The sequence below is a fragment of the Procambarus clarkii genome, chromosome 86, assembly GCF_040958095.1.
Source record: "Procambarus clarkii isolate CNS0578487 chromosome 86, FALCON_Pclarkii_2.0, whole genome shotgun sequence".
NCBI classification, from domain to species: domain Eukaryota; kingdom Metazoa; phylum Arthropoda; class Malacostraca; order Decapoda; family Cambaridae; genus Procambarus; species Procambarus clarkii.
Window position 1 is genome coordinate 2858753 of NC_091235.1, and position 20001 is coordinate 2878753.

At 51.4% G+C, this 20001-nt stretch overlaps 1 protein-coding gene across 4 annotated transcripts in view; it reads right to left on the reverse strand.

Moving 5' to 3' along the window:
• Positions 1-3270: 3270 nt before the first annotated feature.
• LOC123769148 (acyl-coenzyme A synthetase ACSM3, mitochondrial) overlaps positions 3271-20001 on the reverse strand; it is a 401722-nt gene continuing 384991 nt past the window's right edge. For all 4 annotated transcript variants that reach the window (XM_045760127.2, XM_045760117.2, XM_045760154.2 and 1 more), the window contains 2 exons: positions 8773-8992; positions 3271-3682 (listed from right to left, as the gene is read on the reverse strand). In XM_045760127.2, the coding sequence (XP_045616083.1) occupies positions 3596-3682; positions 8773-8992 (307 nt within the window). In that variant the 3' untranslated portion in view covers positions 3271-3595. The remainder of the gene's footprint in view (positions 3683-8772; positions 8993-20001) is intronic.

The following is a 20001-nucleotide window of genomic DNA, read 5'->3' on the forward strand; positions in this document are numbered from 1 at the left end:
TTTGACCTCTCAATTGGGCCTGGTTTGCTGAATAACTCTCACAGGGGTAGACTCGTTTTTCAGGCCACCTGGGATCATAACAGTGTCCACTCACAGGATGAGTGACGCTGCCCAATACTGTCACTATGGCGGTGTGTTCACTCACAGGATGAGTGACGCTGCCCAATACTGTCACTGTGGCGGTGTGTTCACTCACAGGATGAGTGACGCTGCCCAATACTGTTACTGTGGCGGTGTGTTCACTCACAGGATGAGTGACGCTGTCCAATACTGTCATTATGGCGGTGTGTCCACTCACAGGATGAGTGGCGCTGCCTAATACTGTCACTATGGAGGTGTGCTCACTCAAAGGATGAGTGACGCTGCTCAATACAGTCATTATGGAGGTGTGTCCACTCACAGGATGAGTGAAGCTGCCCAATATTGTCACTATGGCGGTATGCGCACTCACAGGATGAGTGGCGCTGCCCAATACTGTCACAATGGAGGTGTGTCTCCTCACAGGATGAGTGAAGCTGCCCAATACTGTCACTATGACGGAGCCGGTCGGCCGAGCGGACAGCACGCTGGACTTGTGATCCTGTGGTCCTGGGTTCGATCCCAGGCGCCGGCGAGAAACAATGGGCAGAGTTTCTTTCACCCTATGCCCCTGTTACCTAACAGTAAAATAGGTACCTGGGTGTTAGTCAGCTGTCACGGGCTGCTTCCTGGGGGTGGAGGCCTGGTCGAGGACCGGGCCGCGGGGACACTAAAGCCCCGAAATCATCTCAAGATAACCATCTCAAGATGGCGGTATGTTCACTCACAGGATGAGTGAAGCTGCCCAATACTGTCACTATGGCGGTATGTTCACTCACAGGATGTGTGGCGCTGCCCAATACTGTCACTATGGCGGTATGTTCACTCACAGGATGAGTGGCGCTGCCCAATACTGTCACTATGGCGGTGTGTCCACTCACAGGATGTGTGGCGCTGCCCAATACTGTCACTATGGCGGTGTGTCCACTCACAGGATGAGTGAAGCTGCCCAATACTGTCACTATGGCGGTGTGTCCACTCACAGGATGAGTGGCGCTGCCAAATACTGTCACTATGGCGGTGTGTCCACTCACAGGATGAGTGAAGCTGCCCAATACTGTCACTATGGCGGTATGTTCACTCACAGGATGTGTGGCGCTGCCCAATACTGTCACTATGGCGGTATGTTCACTCACAGGATGAGTGGCGCTGCCCAATACTGTCACTATGGCGGTGTGTCCACTCACAGGATGAGTGACGCTGCCAAATACTGTCACTATGGCGGTGTGTCCACTCACAGGATGTGTGGCGCTGCCCAATACTGTCACTATGGCGGTATGTTCACTCACAGGATGAGTGGCGCTGCCCAATACTGTCACTATGGCGGTGTGTCCACTCACAGGATGTGTGGCGCTGCCCAATACTGTCACTATGGCGGTATGTTCACTCACAGGATGTGTGGCGCTGCCCAATACTGTCACTATGGCGGTATGTTCACTCACAGGATGTGTGGCGCTGCCCAATACTGTCACTATGGTGGTATGTTCACTCACAGGATGAGTGGCGCTGCCAAATACTGTCACTATGGCGGTGTGTCCACTCACAGGATGTGTGGCGCTGCCCAATACTGTCACTATGGCGGTATGTTCACTCACAGGATGTGTGGCGCTGCCCAATACTGTCACTATGGTGGTATGTTCACTCACAGGATGAGTGGCGCTGCCCAATACTGTCACTATGGCGGTATGTTCACTCACAGGATGTGTGGCGCTGCCCAATACTGTCACTATGGCGGTATGTTCACTCACAGGATGTGTGGCGCTGCCCAATACTGTCACAATGGAGGTGTGTCCACTCACAGGATGAGTAGCGCTGCCCAATACTGTCACTATGGTGGTATGTTCACTCACAGGATGTGTGGCGCTGCCCAATACTGTCACTATGGCGGTGTGTCCACTCACAGGATGTGTGGCGCTGCCCAATACTGTCACTATGGCGGTGTGTCCACTCACAGGATGAGTGGCGCTGCCCAATACTGTCACTATGGCGGTGTGTCTACTCACAGGATGAGTAGCGCTGCCCAATACTGTCACTATGGCGGTGTGTCTACTCACAGGATGAGTGGCGCTGCCCAATACTGTCACTATGGCGGTGTGTCTACTCACAGGATGAGTAGCGCTGCCCAATACTGTCACTATGGCGGTGTGTCCACTCACAGGATGAGTGGCGCTGCCCAATACTGTCACTATGGCGGTGTGTCTACTCACAGGATGAGTAGCGCTGCCCAATACTGTCACTATGGCGGTGTGTCTACTCACAGGATGAGTGGCGCTGCCCAATACTGTCACTATGGCGGTGTGTCTACTCACAGGATGAGTAGCGCTGCCCAATACTGTCACTATGGCGGTGTGTCCACTCACAGGATGAGTGGCGCTGCCCAATACTGTCACTATGGCGGTGTGTCTACTCACAGGATGAGTAGCGCTGCCCAATACTGTCACTATGGCGGTGTGTCCACTCACAGGATGAGTGGCGCTGCCAAGTAAACTTGCTTTCGTTTCTCATGTTGTTACTTACACATATTTGAATCACGTTTTTTCTTTATTCTTGCACATATTTTTCTGAATTTACCTGAGTGGACAGGTAGCCGGCGGACTGTCAAATGTCCCTCCATTTGTCCGCATGACTTTATCGAACTAAATTTTGAAATTAATCAGTGTTGTGGTATTTACGACATAGGCGGGTTTGTGTAGCACACTGGGGTTTTAACCCTATGGGTTAAAATCATTTGTTTTCTGGCCTGCATTGTGACTTGTTGAGCTTGAAGCCGTCGTTCTTTCACTGTGTTACATCTGACCTTTAAAATAAGTGTTCAGTATTTTAAATGTTTGGGTGAGATCCGCTGTGTCATGCCTTGTGCGTAGTGTTGTTAATCCTGTGGCCCTTAACCGTTCCTGGTGTGAGAGTCGACTTAGTTCAGGGATGATTTTTGTCGCTCGGGGTTGAACCTTCTCCAAAGCCGATGTGTCTCTCTGAAGGTGAATACAATGCTTGAATACAATGGTCCAAATCCTCTCAGGACCCAGAGATATATATCAGTGATATTTCACCGGAAGCTATTCCTATTCCAAGAGGCCTGTAGAGCGGTTTAGGCCATATGTGAGTCAGGCTAATAACCTTAGTTATTGGGATCAGTGTGAGAAAAGAATGTCTTTATACATACCATAGAGAGATGGACATTAAAACACATAGTAATATGTAACAATATATATTCTCAATACATTATAGAGTATAGACTGAAAGCATATATTGATATATAAATGTCTAGTATGTTAGGTGGCTGGCCATAATTGTCTAGTGTGTTAGGTAGGTGGCCATAATTGTCTAGTGTGTTAGGTAGGTGGCCATAATTGTCTAGTGTGTTAGGTGGCTGGCCATAATTGTCTAGTGTGTTAGGTGGCTGGCCATAATTGTCTAGTGTGTTAGGTGGCTGGCCATAATTGTCTAGTGTGTTAGGTGGCTGGCCATAATTGTCTAGTGTGTTAGGTAGGTGGCCATATGGCCAAAGAGGAGAGGTTCAGGCCCTGCCCCACTCCCTGCTCCTTAGTTCAACTCGTCGTATCTTCCCGCTCACAGTCTTGGGGAGGGCGTCCACGAACTCCACCTGTAATTACATACCTTTACCTGCGTCTAACAAATATTTTATAATAAACAATGATTTTGTCGCTGCAAGGATCATAGTAACACGAATGGTATTAAAAGCAGCAACAGGAATGTAACAGTAAGAAGTAGTGAAGGGGCATAAAATAGTAAAAGAGGGTGGGGAGGCATTTAATAGTAATTGGGGTGAGGGGCATTTATTTTTTAACAGGGGGCAACTGCTCCCATCCATGCAGCCACCCTATAGCCAGGAAAACGGCAAAAACCCGGAAGCCTTTATCCAGGACAATATCAACCATCTATCAGCCTATATCCAGGACAATATCAACCATCTATCAGCCTATATCCAGGACAATGGCTACTATCTATCAGCCTATATCCAGGACAATTTCAACCATCTATCAGCCTATATCCAGGACAATGGCTACTATCTATCAGCCTATATCCAGGACAATTTCAACCATCTATCAGCCTATATCCAGGACAATGGCTACTATCTATCAGCCTATATCCAGGACAATGCTAACCATCTATCAGCCTATATCCAGGACAATTTCAACCATCTATCAGCCTATATCCAGGACAATGGCTACTATCTATCAGCCTATATCCAGGGCAATGCAAATCCACTAGTCTATATGCAGGACAATGTCAACCATCCTTCATCCTATATGCAGGACAACGACGACCATTAGCCTCTATCGAGGACAATTACAACCATCAAGCAGCTTATATCCAGGACAACAGCAGTCACCCAGCACAATGTAACCAGGACAACACCAGTCACCCAGCACAATGTAACCAGGACAACAGCAGTCACCCAGCACAATGTAACCAGGACAACAGCAGTCACCCAGCACAATGTAACCAGGACAACAGCAGTCACCCAGCACAATGTAACCAGGACAACACCAGTCACCCAGCACAATGTAACCAGGACAACAGCAGTCACCCAGCACAATGTAACCAGGACAACACCAGTCACCCAGCACAATGTAACCAGGACAACACCAGTCACCCAGCACAATGTAACCAGGACAACAGCAGTCACCCAGCACAATGTAACCAGGACAACAGCAGTCACCCAGCACAATGTAACCAGGACAACAGCAGTCACCCAGCACAATGTAACCAGGACAACACCAGTCACCCAGCACAATGTAACCAGGACAACAGCAGTCACCCAGCACAATGTAACCAGGACAACAGCAGTCACCCAGCACAATGTAACCAGGACAACACCAGTCACCCAGCACAATGTAACCAGGACAACACCAGTCACCCAGCACAATGTAACCAGGACAACAGCAGTCACCCAGCATAATGTAACCAGGACAACAGCAGTCACCCAGCACAATGTAACCAGGACAACACCAGTCACCCAGCACAATGTAACCAGGACAACAGCAGTCACCCAGCACAATGTAACCAGGACAACAGCAGTCACCCAGCATAATGTAACCAGGACAACAGCAGTCACCCAGCACAATGTAACCAGGACAACAGCAGTCACCCAGCACAATGTAACCAGGACAACAGCAGTCACCCAGCATAATGTAACCAGGACAACAGCAGTCACCCAGCACAATGTAACCAGGACAACAGCAGTCACCCAGCACAATGTAACCAGGACAACACCAGTCACCCAGCACAATGTAACCAGGACAACAGCAGTCACCCAGCACAATGTAACCAGGACAACAGCAGTCACCCAGCACAATGTAACCAGGACAACAGCAGTCACCCAGCACAATGTAACCAGGACAACAGCAGTCACCCAGCACAATGTAACCAGGACAACAGCAGTCACCCAGCACAATGTAACCAGGACAACAGCAGTCACCCAGCACAATGTAACCAGGACAACAGCAGTCACCCAGCACAATGTAACCAGGACAACAGCAGTCACCCAGCATAATGTAGCCAGGACAACAGCAGTCACCCAGCACAATGTAACCAGGACAACAGCAGTCACCCAGCACAATGTAACCAGGACAACAGCAGTCACCCAGCACAATGTAACCAGGACAACAGCAGTCACCCAGCACAATGTAACCAGGACAACAGCAGTCACCCAGCACAATGTAACCAGGACAACAGCAGTCACCCAGCACAATGTAACCAGGACAACAGCAGTCACCCAGCACAATGTAACCAGGACAACAGCAGTCACCCAGCACAATGTAACCAGGACAACAGCAGTCACCCAGCACAATGTAACCAGGACAACAGCAGTCACCCAGCATAATGTAGCCAGGACAACAGCAGTCACCCAGCACAATGTAACCAGGACAACAGCAGTCACCCAGCATAATGTAGCCAGGACAACAGCAGTCACCCAGCAGAATGTAACCAGGACAACAGCAGTCACCCAGCATAATGTAACCAGGACAACAGCAGTCACCCAGCATAATGTAGCCAGGACAACGGCAGTCACCCAGCACAATGTAGCCAGGACAACACCAGTCACCCAGCACAATGTAGCCAGGACAACACCAGTCACCCAGCACAATGTTACCAAGACAACGGCAGTCAGTCATTTTTATATATTGATAAAAATCCTTTCTTTTTCACTGTCGGTAATTAAATTTGCTCCATGTTTGCTCTTGAATTTGCTCACTGTAGCGTATTTGTCGTGTCTTTCTAATTCATAATATTATTTAGAGCGTATTGGTTGGTGGTTGAAAATAAAGGTGGTGGTGTTGTCGGCAAATAGTATAATGCTAAGAAGGTTAGAGACATTTATATCAAGACTGTGTTCACTTTTGTTGGGAAACTCTGGAGGGCGTCGTTGAGGTAAACGTTGAACTACTCTCTGGAGGGCGTCGTTGAGGTAAACGTTGAACTACTCTCTGGAGGGCGTCGTTGAGGTAAACGTTGAACTACTCTCTGGAGGGCGTCGTTGAGGTAAACGTTGAACTACTCTCTGGAGGGCGTCGTTGAGGTAAACGTTGAACTACTCTCTGGAGGTCGTCGTTGAGGTAAACGTTGAACTACTCTCTGGAGGGCGTCGTTGAGGTAGTTGTGTTCATACCCAAAATATGTACTGAAAATTTCTTTAGCATGTGAGGCTGGGACATCCTAGGCACCTATTCCAGTCGCTCATAATAACTTAAAACAGTGCCTGACCCAGGAAAATTATCACAGGTGAAAGGAAGGGGCCATTTTAAATGCCTTTTCTGTTTGAAATATATGCAAACAGCTTTTGAAAATATCTGCAATGAAGCAGCTATCCTGCCTCTGTGAGAGGACCACTTGTAAATGAACAAAACAATACCCAGTACTAGTGTAAAAACTCTGAAAAGTACATATGATGTTTGAAAATAATATGAAAATGTGTGTTAAATGTAGAAACCTAGAATAAAGCCCAAGAAACTGGCATAAAGGATTATGATAAAAACGATGGTTTTCAATCTACGAATACTTGTCCAGCCGCCATTGGAATCGTTTAGTTTGGCTACGACTTGCTGGCTTGAAAATTTTGGGTACTTGACAGGTCAGTGGTCGACCTGTTTCTATTATTCAGTCTTGTTGCGACCTAGAGTTGCAGTTGCAGCAAATGCAAGTTGCAGCCATTCATTGTCTTGCAAGTCAGGACAACAAGATCGCCAACAACAAACAACAAGATCTGCAACAAGAAACAAATTTGCTATGTTTCAAACCCGGTTCTAAAGGGGACAGTTCATGTCATTAAGATTGCGTGACATGTCCCTTCATTTGCAGCCATCACCGTGCCTGAAATTCAAGACATCAAGTTTCCCCTGATGTAAATACATTCCTTGAAATACTCTTTCCTGCAGCTGCTTCGTGTCGTGAGTTTAATGGAGCAGTTCTCAAAAGCGGCTAAATCGGAATGAAACGTAGTGGATGGTCGTGGCTGCTTCCACCTCTTGCAAAGCTGTGGGGACTTGTCTCCATGTTGGTGGCCATCATTCTGTATGTGCTCTGTATGTATGTTATTCTTTTCTTAGTTAGCGAGTAAAGCTCTCTGTTGTAATACAATGTCCCTGTTATGCAGACACGTTTACTTAAATCCTTAAAATTTACATGAATTTTACTTTTCTTCAGCTTTCCTGGACGTGAGGAGATTTGTATGGAAGGGATCTTTCTAAATGCCGTTTCTGTTGCGGCAGCGAGATTGGCATGCAACAGACAGGATGTGGCCGGTGTGGCGCCAGCACGAGCACGGTGGCGCCACGCTCATGACGTTTTTGTCAATGCATCTCGTCTCCTTCCAGGACTTAGTCTCTACTCCTTGAAACATATTAGCTTACTGTACAAAGTCATATTATGGTGCTAATCTAGAATAACGTTTCCTTAAATTTTGATGGATTTCCATGTTGATGTCGCAGTTGACGCCTGGTAAAGTTGACATTTTTCGCCCCGTGGGAGTGGAACGTTAAGTTCCTATAAGCATCTTGATTTAGTATGTTTTGTGTACAACATACCAAGCGTGGAGTAACCACCACGGAGTTTATTCTGTAGTAATTGTCATATGTCTCATTATTCTAATTTGTCTCACTTCTCAATATTTTGATAACATTTATTTTACAACATTTAAACTTTAGCGAAAAACACTTTATCTGTGCCTTTTCAGTTTCTCAGAGAATATTCAGCCTTTGTTATTTTGAAAATTATTCTGAGTAGTTATATGTCGTGCCACTTTGGGACAAGTACTGACGCCCATCAGGCAATCTTAAGTCCTGGCTTAGAAACCAATCAGTTTTATTAAGTTTAAATTTTCCCAGGAGACTGACTTTGCCAATCAGTCTTATTAATTTCAGTAAAGTAAAATATCCAATAAAGCTATTTGTATACCTTAGATGTTAAGGCTATTAAACACAAACAGTTATCATTCCAGTTAGCATTAAACCTAGTATAAAATTATTCGTCCCGTGTTAACCCTTTCATTAGGCATATTGTAACTTTGATGTCTTATTCTTTCGGGGTTGACGCAACTGCAGTGATTTGCATCCAGATAAAAGATCGACACCGTCATGCAAGCTATAATTGTTATCCCATCAGGTCTTGCCCTCAGCAATGTCGGTTGAGGAAAAAAACTTGTACCCTCGCGCAGTAATCTTCATAATTTACCTTCCTTGGGTATTTGTAGGGAGCGGTGGAGCGCTTGACGTGATCCTGCAGCGCCACCACCAGGTCCGCAGGCTCCTGGTCCTTGTAGTCGGCGGCCAGCACCACAAATGCCTTCACCACCTCACCCCTCAGAGCGTCGGGGGACGACACTACAGCTGACTCCACAACTGCTGGGTGCTCCAGTAAGGCAGATTCCACCTCAAACGGTCCGATGCGATACCTACAAATTGTTTTATATATATAATAATATATATATAGAATATATATATATATAAGTCAAGAAAACCATACGTAATATTGAGAAGATTCGTGTAAAAATAATTAATCTTACTTTTTCGGTCATATTTAATAATATATGTCTACAGGAAAGACTGCTACCAAAATATACTAATATATATATATATATATATATATATATATATATATATATATATATATATATATATATATATATATATATATATATATATATATATATATATATATATATGTCGTACCTAGTAGCCAGAACGTACTTCTCAGCCTACTATGCAAGGCCCGATTTGCCTAATAAGCCAAGTTTTCCTGAATTAATATATTTTCTCTAATTTTTTTCTTATGACATGATAAAGCTACCTATTTCATTATGTATGAGGTCAATTTTTTTATTGGAGTTAAAATTAACGTAGATATATGACCGAACCTAACCAACCCTACCTAACCTAACCTAACCTATCTTTATAGGTTAGGTTAGGTTAGGTAGCCGAAAAAGTTAGGTTAGGTTAGGTTAGGTAGGTTAGGTAGTCGAAAAAACATTAATTCATGAAAACTTGGCTTATTAGGAAAATCGGGCCTTGCATAGTAGGCTGAGAAGTGCGTTCTGGCTACTAGGTACGACATATATATATATATATTTTTAGTTAGTTTTTAACTCAACGTTAGTTTTAACTCAAATTTAAACAAATTACCTTATACATAATGAAATAGCCAGATTTATCATTTCATAAGAAAAAAATAAAAAAATATATAAATTCAGGAAAACTTGGCTTATTAGGCAAATTAGGCCTTGCATAGTAGGCCGAGTGCGAGAGCCACACATACCCAGTGCATCAACATGGTGCAGGAGCCACACATACCCAGTGCATCAACAAGGAGCGGGAGCCAGACATACCCAGTGCACCAACATGGAGCGGGAGCCACACAAACCCAGTGCACCAACATGGAACGGGAGCCAGACATACCCAGTGCATCAACAAGGAGCGGGAGCCACACAAACCCAGTGCACCAACATGGAGCGGGAGCCATACAAACCCAGTGCACCAACAAGGAGTGGGAGCCAGACATACCCAGTGCATCAACAAGGAGCGGGAGCCACACATACCCAGTGCATCAACAAGGAGCGGGAGCCACACAAACCCAGTGCACCAACATGGAGCGGGAGCCAGACATACCCAGTGCATCAACAAGGAGCGGGAGCCACACAAACCCAGTGCACCAACATGGAGCGGGAGCCACACAAACCCAGTGCACCAACAAGGAGCGGGAGCCAGACATACCCAGTGCATCAACAAGGAGCGGGAGCCACACATACCCAGTGCATCAACAAGGAGCGGGAGCCACACAAACCCAGTGCACCAACAAGGAGCGGGAGCCAGACATACCCAGTGCACCAACAAGGAGCGGGAGCCACACATACCCAGTGCACCAACAAGGAGCGGGAGCCACACAAACCCAGTGCACCAACAAGGAGCGGGAGCCACACATACCCAGTGCACCAACATGGAGCGGGAGCCACACATACCCAGTGCACCAACAAGGAGCGGGAGCCACACATACCCAGTGCACCAACATGGAGCGGGAGCCACACAAACCCAGTGCACCAACAAGGAGCGGGAGCCAGACATACCCAGCGCACCAACAAGGAGCGGGAGCCAGACATACCCAGTGCACCAACACGGAGCGGGAGCCACACATACCCAGTGCACCAACAAGGAGCGGGAGCCACACATACCCAGTGCACCAACAAGGAGCGGGAGCCACACATACCCAGTGCATCAACAAGGAGCGGGAGCCACACATACCCAGTGCATCAACAAGGAGCAGGAGCCAGACATACCCAGTGCACCAACAAGGAGCGGAAGCCACACAAACCCAGTGCACCAACAAGGAGCGGGAGCCACACATACCCAGTGCACCAACAAGGAGCGGGAGCCAGACATACCCAGTGCACCAACAAGGAGCGGGAGCCACATAAACCCAGTGCACCAACAAGGAGCGGGAGCCACACATACCCAGTGCATCAACAAGGAGCGGGAGCCACACATACCCAGTGCACCAACAAGGAGCGGGAGCCACACATACCAAGTGCACCAACAAGGAGCGGGAGCCTCACAAACCCAGTGCACCAACAAGGAGCGGGAGCCACACATACCCAGTGCACCAACAAGGAGCGGGAGCCACACATACCCAGTGCACCAACAAGGAGCGGGAGCCAGACATACCCAGTGCACCAACAAGGAGCGGGAGCCACACAAACCCAGTGCATCAACAAGGAGCGGGAGCCACACATACCCAGTGCATCAACAAGGAGCGGGAGCCACACATACCCAGTGCAACAACAAGGAGCGGGAGCCACACATACCCAGTGCACCAACAAGGAGCGGGAGCCACACAAACCCAGTGCACCAACAAGGAGCGGGAGCCACTCATACCCAGTGCACCAACAAGGAGCGGGAGCCAGACATACCCAGTGCACCAACAAGGAGCGGGAGCCACAGAAACCCAGTGCATCAACAAGGAGCGGGAGCCACACATACCCAGTGCACCAACAAGGAGCGGGAGCCACACAAACCCAGTGCACCAACAAGGAGCGGGAGCCACACAAACCCAGTGCATCAACAAGGAGCGGGAGCCAGACATACCCAGTGCACCAACAAGGAGCGGGAGCCACACAAACCCAGTGCATCAACAAGGAGCGGGAGCCACACATACCCAGTGCACCAACAAGGAGCGGGAGCCACACAAACCCAGTGCACCAACAAGGAGCGGGAGCCACACATACCCAGTGCACCAACAAGGAGCGGGAGCCACACATACCCAGTGCACCAACAAGGCGCGGGAGCCACACATACCCAGTGCACCAACAAGGAGCGGGAGCCACACATACCCAGTGCACCAACAAGGAGCGGGAGCCACACATACCCAGTGCACCAACAAGGAGCGGGAGCCAGACATACCCAGTGCACCAACAAGGAGCGGGAGCCACACAAACCCAGTGCATCAACAAGGAGCGGGAGCCACACAGGATAACGACAGCAGCGTACTCTACACTGGCAAAAATTAGAACATCATTCAGAAACCTAAGTAAGGAGGCATTTAGGGCGCTTTACACTGCCTACGTAAGGCCAGTCTTAGAGTATGCCGCCTCATCATGGAGTCCCCATCTGAAGAAGCATATAATGAAACTGGAAAAGGTTCAGAGGTTTGCAACGAGACTCGTCCCAGAGCTACGAGGGATGGGGTATGAAGAGCGCCTGAGGGAACTGTGCCTTACGACACTAGAAAGAAGAAGGGAGAGGGGGGACATGATAGGAACGTATAAGATACTCAGAGGAATTGACAGAGTGGACATAGACGAAATGTTCACACGGAATAGTAACAGAACGAGAGGACATGGATGGAAGCTTGAAACTCAGATGAGTCACAGAGATGTTAGAAAGTTTTCTTTTAGCGTGAGAGTAGTGGGGAAATGGAATGCACTTCAGGAACAGGTTGTGGAAGCAAATACTATTCATAATTTTAAAACCAGGTATGATAGGGAAATAGGACAGGAGTCATTGCTGTAAACAACCGATGCTCGAAAGGCGGGATCCAAGAGTCAATGCTCGATCCTGCAGACACAACTAGGTGAGTACAACTAGGTGAGTACACATACCCAGTGCATCAACAAGGAGCGGGAGCCACACATACCCAGTGCACCAACAAGGAGCGGGAGCCAGACATACCCAGTGCACCAACAAGGAGCGGGAGCCACACAAACCCAGTGCATCAACAAGGAGCGGGAGCCACACATACCCAGTGCACCAACAAGGAGCGGGAGCCACACAAACCCAGTGCACCAACAAGGAGCGGGAGCCACACATACCCAGTGCACCAACAAGGAGCGGGAGCCACACATATCCAGTGCACCAACATGGAGCGGGAGCCACACAAACCCAGTGCACCAACAAGGAGCGGGAGCCAGACATACCCAGTGCACCAACAAGGAGCGGGAGCCAGACATACCCAGTGCACCAACACGGAGCGGGAGCCACACATACCCAGTGCACCAACAAGGAGCGGGAGCCACACAAACCCAGTGCACCAACAAGGAGCGGGAGCCACACATACCCAGTGCATCAACAAGGAGCGGGAGCCACACATACCCAGTGCACCAACAAGGAGCAGGAGCCAGACATACCCAGTGCACCAACAAGGAGCGGGAGCCACACAAACCCAGTGCATCAACAAGGAGCGGGAGCCACACATACCCAGTGCATCAACAAGGAGCGGGAGCCACACAAATCCAGTGCACCAACATGGAGCGGGAGCCACACAAACCCAGTGCACCAACAAGGAGCGGGAGCCAGACATATCCAGTGCACCAACAAGGAGCGGGAGCCAGACATACCCAGTGCACCAACACGGAGCGGGAGCCACACATACCCAGTGCACCAACAAGGAGCGGGAGCCACACAAACCCAGTGCACCAACAAGGAGCGGGAGCCACACATACCCAGTGCATCAACAAGGAGCGGGAGCCACACATACCCAGTGCATCAACAAGGAGCAGGAGCCAGACATACCCAGTGCACCAACAAGGAGCGGGAGCCACACAAACCCAGTGCACCAACAAGGAGCGGGAGCCACACATACCCAGTGCACCAACAAGGAGTGGGAGCCAGACATACCCAGTGCACCAACAAGGAGCGGGAGCCACACAAACCCAGTGCATCAACAAGGAGCGGGAGCCACACATACCCAGTGCACCAACAAGGAGTGGGAGCCAGACATACCCAGTGCACCAACAAGGAGCGGGAGCCACACAAACCCAGTGCATCAACAAGGAGCGGGAGCCACACATAACCAGTGCACCAACAAGGAGCGGGAGCCACACAAACCCAGTGCACCAACAAGGAGCGGGAGCCACACAAACCCAGTGCATCAACAAGGAGCGGGAGCCAGACATACCCAGTGCACCAACAAGGAGCGGGAGCCACACAAACCCAGTGCATCAACAAGGAGCGGGAGCCACACATACCCAGTGCACCAACAAGGAGCGGGAGCCACACAAACCCAGTGCACCAACAAGGAGCGCGAGCCACACATACCCAGTGCACCAACAAGGAGCGGGAGCCACACATACCCAGTGCACCAACAAGGCGCGGGAGCCACACATACCCAGTGCACCAACAAGGAGCGGGAGCCACACAAACCCAGTGCACCAACAAGGAGCGGGAGCCAGACATACCCAGTGCACCAACAAGGAGCGGGAGCCAGACATACCCAGTGCACCAACAAGGAGCGGGAGCCACACAAACCCAGTGCACCAACAAGGAGCGGGAGCCACACAAACCCAGTGCACCAACAAGGAGCGGGAGCCAGACATACCCAGTGCACCAACAAGGAGCGGGCTCCACACAAACCCAGTGCATCAACAAGGAGCGGGAGCCACACATACCCAGTGCACCAACAAGGAGCGGGAGCCACACATACCCAGTGCACCAACAAGGAGCGGGAGCCACACATACCCAGTGCACCAACAAGGAGCGGGAGCCAGACATACCCAGTGCACCAACAAGGAGCGGGAGCCACACAAACCCAGTGCATCAACAAGGAGCGGGAGCCACACAGGATAACGACAGCAGCGTACTCTACACTGGCAAAAGTTAGAACATCATTCAGAAACCTAAGTAAGGAGGCATTTAGGGCGCTTTACACTGCCTACGTAAGGCCAGTCTTAGAGTATGCCGCCTCATCATGGAGTCCCCATCTGAAGAAGCATATAATGAAACTGGAAAAGGTTCAGAGGTTTGCAACGAGACTCGTCCCAGAGCTACGAGGGATGGGGTATGAAGAGCGCCTGAGGGAACTGTGCCTTACGACACTAGAAAGAAGAAGGGAGAGGGGGGACATGATAGGAACGTATAAGATACTCAGAGGAATTGACAGAGTGGACATAGACGAAATGTTCACACGGAATAGTAACAGAACGAGAGGACATGGATGGAAGCTTGAAACTCAGATGAGTCACAGAGATGTTAGGAAGTTTTCTTTTAGCGTGAGAGTAGTGGGGAAATGGAATGCACTTCAGGAACAGGTTGTGGAAGCAAATACTATTCATAATTTTAAAACCAGGTATGATAGGGAAATAGGACAGGAGTCATTGCTGTAAACAACCGATGCTCGAAAGGCGGGATCCAAGAGTCAATGCTCGATCCTGCAGACACAACTAGGTGAGTACAACTAGGTGAGTACACATACCCAGTGCATCAACAAGGAGCGGGAGCCACACATACCCAGTGCAACAACAAGGAGCGGGAGCCACACATACCCAGTGCACCAACAAGGAGCGGGAGCCAGACATACCCAGTGCACCAACAAGGAGCGGGAGCCACACAAACCCAGTGCATCAACAAGGAGCGGGAGCCACACATACCCAGTGCACCAACAAGGAGCGGGAGCCACACAAACCCAGTGCACCAACAAGGAGCGGGAGCCACACATACCCAGTGCACCAACAAGGAGCGGGAGCCACACATACCCAGTGCACCAACATGGAGCGGGAGCCACACAAACCCAGTGCACCAACAAGGAGCGGGAGCCAGACATACCCAGTGCACCAACAAGGAGCGGGAGCCAGACATACCCAGTGCACCAACACGGAGCGGGAGCCACACATACCCAGTGCACCAACAAGGAGCGGGAGCCACACAAACCCAGTGCACCAACAAGGAGCGGGAGCCACACATACCCAGTGCATCAACAAGGAGCGGGAGCCACACATACCCAGTGCACCAACAAGGAGCGGGAGCCAGACATACCCAGTGCACCAACACGGAGCGGGAGCCACACATACCCAGTGCACCAACAAGTAGCGGGAGCCACACAAACCCAGTGCACCAACAAGGAGCGGGAGCCACACATACCCAGTGCATCAACAAGGAGCGGGAGCCACACATACCCAGTGCACCAACAAGGAGCAGGAGCCAGACATACCCAGTGCACCAACAAGGAGCGGGAGCCACACAAACCCAGTGCACCAACAAGGAGCGGGAGCCACACATACCCAGTGCACCAACAAGGAGCGGGAGCCACACATACCCAGTGCACCAACATGGTGCGGGAGCCACACAAACCCAGTGCACCAACAAGGAGCGGGAGCCACACATACCCAGTGCACCAACAAGGAGCGGGAGCCACACAAACCCAGTGCACCAACAAGGAGCGGGAGCCACACATACCCAGTGCACCAACAAGGTGCGGGAGCCACACATACCCAGTGCACCAACAAGGAGCGGGAGCCACACATACCCAGTGCACCAACAAGGAGCGGGAGCCACACATACCCAGTGCACCAACAAGGAGCGGGAGCCACACATACCCAGTGCACCAACAAGGAGCGGGAGCCACACATACCCAGTGCACCAACAAGGAGCGGGAGCCAGACATACCCAGTGCACCAACAAGGAGCGGGAGCCAGACATACCCAGTGCACCAACAAGGAGTGGGAGCCACACAAACCCAGTGCATCAACAAGGAGCGGGAGCCACACATACCCAGTGCATCAACAAGGAGCGAGAGCCACACATACCCAGTGCAACAACAAGGAGCGGGAGCCACACATACCCAGTGCACCAACAAGGAGCGGGAGCCACACAAACCCAGTGCACCAACAAGGAGCGGGAGCCACACATACCCAGTGCACCAACAAGGAGCGGGAGCCAGACATACCCAGTGCACCAACAAGGAGCGGGAGCCACACAAACCCAGTGCATCAACAAGGAGCGGGAGCCACACATACCCAGTGCACCAACAAGGAGCGGGAGCCACACAAACCCAGTGCACCAACAAGGAGCGGGAGCCACACAAACCCAGTGCATCAACAAGGAGCGGGAGCCAGACATACCCAGTGCACCAACAAGGAGCGGGAGCCACACAAACCCAGTGCATCAACAAGGAGCGGGAGCCACACATACCCAGTGCACCAACAAGGAGCGGGAGCCACACAAACCCAGTGCACCAACAAGGAGCGGGAGCCACACATACCCAGAGCATCAACAAGGAGCGGGAGCCACACATACCCAGTGCACCAACAAGGAGCGGGAGCCACACATACCCAGTGCACCAACAAGGAGCGGGAGCCACACATACCCAGTGCACCAACAAGGAGCGGGAGCCAGACATACCCAGTGCACCAACAAGGAGCGGGAGCCACACAAACCCAGTGCATCAACAAGGAGCGGGAGCCACACATACCCAGTGCATCAACAAGGAGCGGGAGCCACACATTCCCAGTGCAACAACAAGGAGCGGGAGCCACACATACCCAGTGCACCAACAAGGAGCGAAGCCACACAAACCCAGTGCACCAACAAGGAGCGGGAGCCACACATACCCAGTGCACCAACAAGGAGCGGGAGCCAGACATACCCAGTGCACCAACAAGGAGCGGGAGCCACACAAACCCAGTGCATCAACAAGGAGCGGGAGCCACACATACCCAGTGCACCAACAAGGAGCGGGAGCCACACAAACCCAGTGCACCAACAAGGAGCGGGAGCCACACATACCCAGTGCACCAACAAGAAGCGGGAGCGACACATACCCAGTGCACCAACATGGAGCGGGAGCCACACAAACCCAGTGCACCAACAAGGAGCGGGAGCCAGACATACCCAGTGCACCAACAAGGAGCGGGAGCCAGACATACGCAGTGCACCAACACGGAGCGGGAGCCACACATACCCAGTACACCAACAAGGAGCGGGAGCCACACAAACCCAGTGCACCAACAAAGAGCGGGAGCCACACATACCCAGTGCATCAACAAGGAGCGGGAGCCACACATACCCAGTGCACCAACAAGGAGCAGGAGCCATACATACCCAGTGCACCAACAAGGAGCGGGAGCCACACAAACCCAGTGCACCAACAAGGAGCGGGAGCCACACACACCCAGTGCACCAACAAGGAGCGGGAGCCAGACATACCCAGTGCACCAACAAGGAGCGGGAGCCACACAAACCCAGTGCACCAACAAGGAGCGGGAGCCACACATACCCAGTGCACCAACAAGGTGCGGGAGCCACACATACCCAGTGCACCAACAAGGAGCGGGAGCCACACATACCCAGTGCACCAACAAGGAGCGGGAGCCACACAAACCCAGTGCATCAACAAGGAGCGGGAGCCACACATACCCAGTGCACCAACAAGGAGCGGGAGCCACACAAACCCAGTGCACCAACAAGGAGCGGGAGCCACACATACCCAGTGCACCAACAAGGTGCGGGAGCCACACAAACCCAGTGCACCAACAAGGAGCGGGAGCCAAACATACCCAGTGCACCAACAAGGAGCGGGAGCCACACAAACCCAGTGCACCAACAAGGAGCGGGAGCCACACATACCCAGTGCACCAACAAGGTGCGGGAGCCACACATACCCAGTGCACCAACAAGGAGCGGGAGCCGCACATACCCAGTGCACCAACAAGGAGCGGGAGCCACACATACCCAGTGCACCAACAAGGAGCGGGAGCCACACAAACCCAGTGCACCAACAAGGAGCGGGAGCCACACATACCCAGTGCACCAACAAGGAGCGGGAGCCAGACATACCCAGTACACCAACAAGGAGCGGGAGCCAGACATACCCAGTGCACCAACAAGGAGCGGGAGCCACACAAACCCAGTGCATCAACAAGGAGCGGGAGCCACACATACCCAGTGCATCAACAAGGAGCGGGAGCCACACATACCCAGTGCAACAACAAGGAGCGGGAGCCACACATACCCAGTGCACCAACAAGGAGCGGGAGCCACACAAACCCAGTGCACCAACAAGGAGCGGGAGCCACACATACCCAGTGCACCAACAAGGTGCGGGAGCCACACATACCCAGTGCACCAACAAGGAGCGGGAGCCACACATACCCAGTGCACCAACAAGGAGCGGGAGCCACACATACCCAGTGCACGAACAACGAGCGGGAGCCACACATACCCAGTGCACCAACAAGGAGCGGAAGCCACACAAACCCAGTGCACCAACAAGGAGCGGGAGCCAGACATACTCAGTGCACCAACAAGGAGAGGGAGCCACACAAACCCAGTACACCAACAAGGAGCGGGAGCCACACATACCCAGTGCACCAACAAGGAGCGGGAGCCACACAAACCCAGTGCACCAACATGGAGCGGGAGCCACACATACCCAGTGCACCAACAAGGAGCGGGAGCCACACATACCTAGTGCACCAACAAGGAGCGGGAGCCAGACATACCCAGTGCACCAACAAGGAGCGGGAGCCACACATACCCAGTGCATTCAACATGGTGCAGGAGCCACACATACCCAGTGCACCAACAAGGAGCGGGAGCCACACATACCCAGTGCATCAACATGGTGCAGGAGCCACACATACCCAGTGCATCAACATGGTGCAGGAGCCACACATACCAGTGCACCAACAAAGAGCGGGAGCCACACATACCCAGTGCACCAACAAGGAGCGGGAGCCACACATACCCAGTGCACGAACAACGAGCGGGAGCCACACATACCCAGTGCACCAACAAGGAGCGGAAGCCACACAAACCCAGTGCACCAACAAGGAGCGGGAGCCAGACATACTCAGTGCACCAACAAGGAGAGGGAGCCACACAAACCCAGTACACCAACAAGGAGCGGGAGCCACACATACCCAGTGCACCAACAAGGAGCGGGAGCCACACAAACCCAGTGCACCAACAAGGAGCGGGAGCCACACATACCCAGTGCACCAACAAGGAGCGGGAGCCACACATACCTAGTGCACCAACAAGGAGCGGGAGCCAGACATACCCAGTGCACCAACAAGGAGCGGGAGCCACACATACCCAGTGCATCAACATGGTGCAGGAGCCACACATACCCAGTGCACCAACAAGGAGCGGGAGCCACACATACCCAGTGCATCAACATGGTGCAGGAGCCACACATACCCAG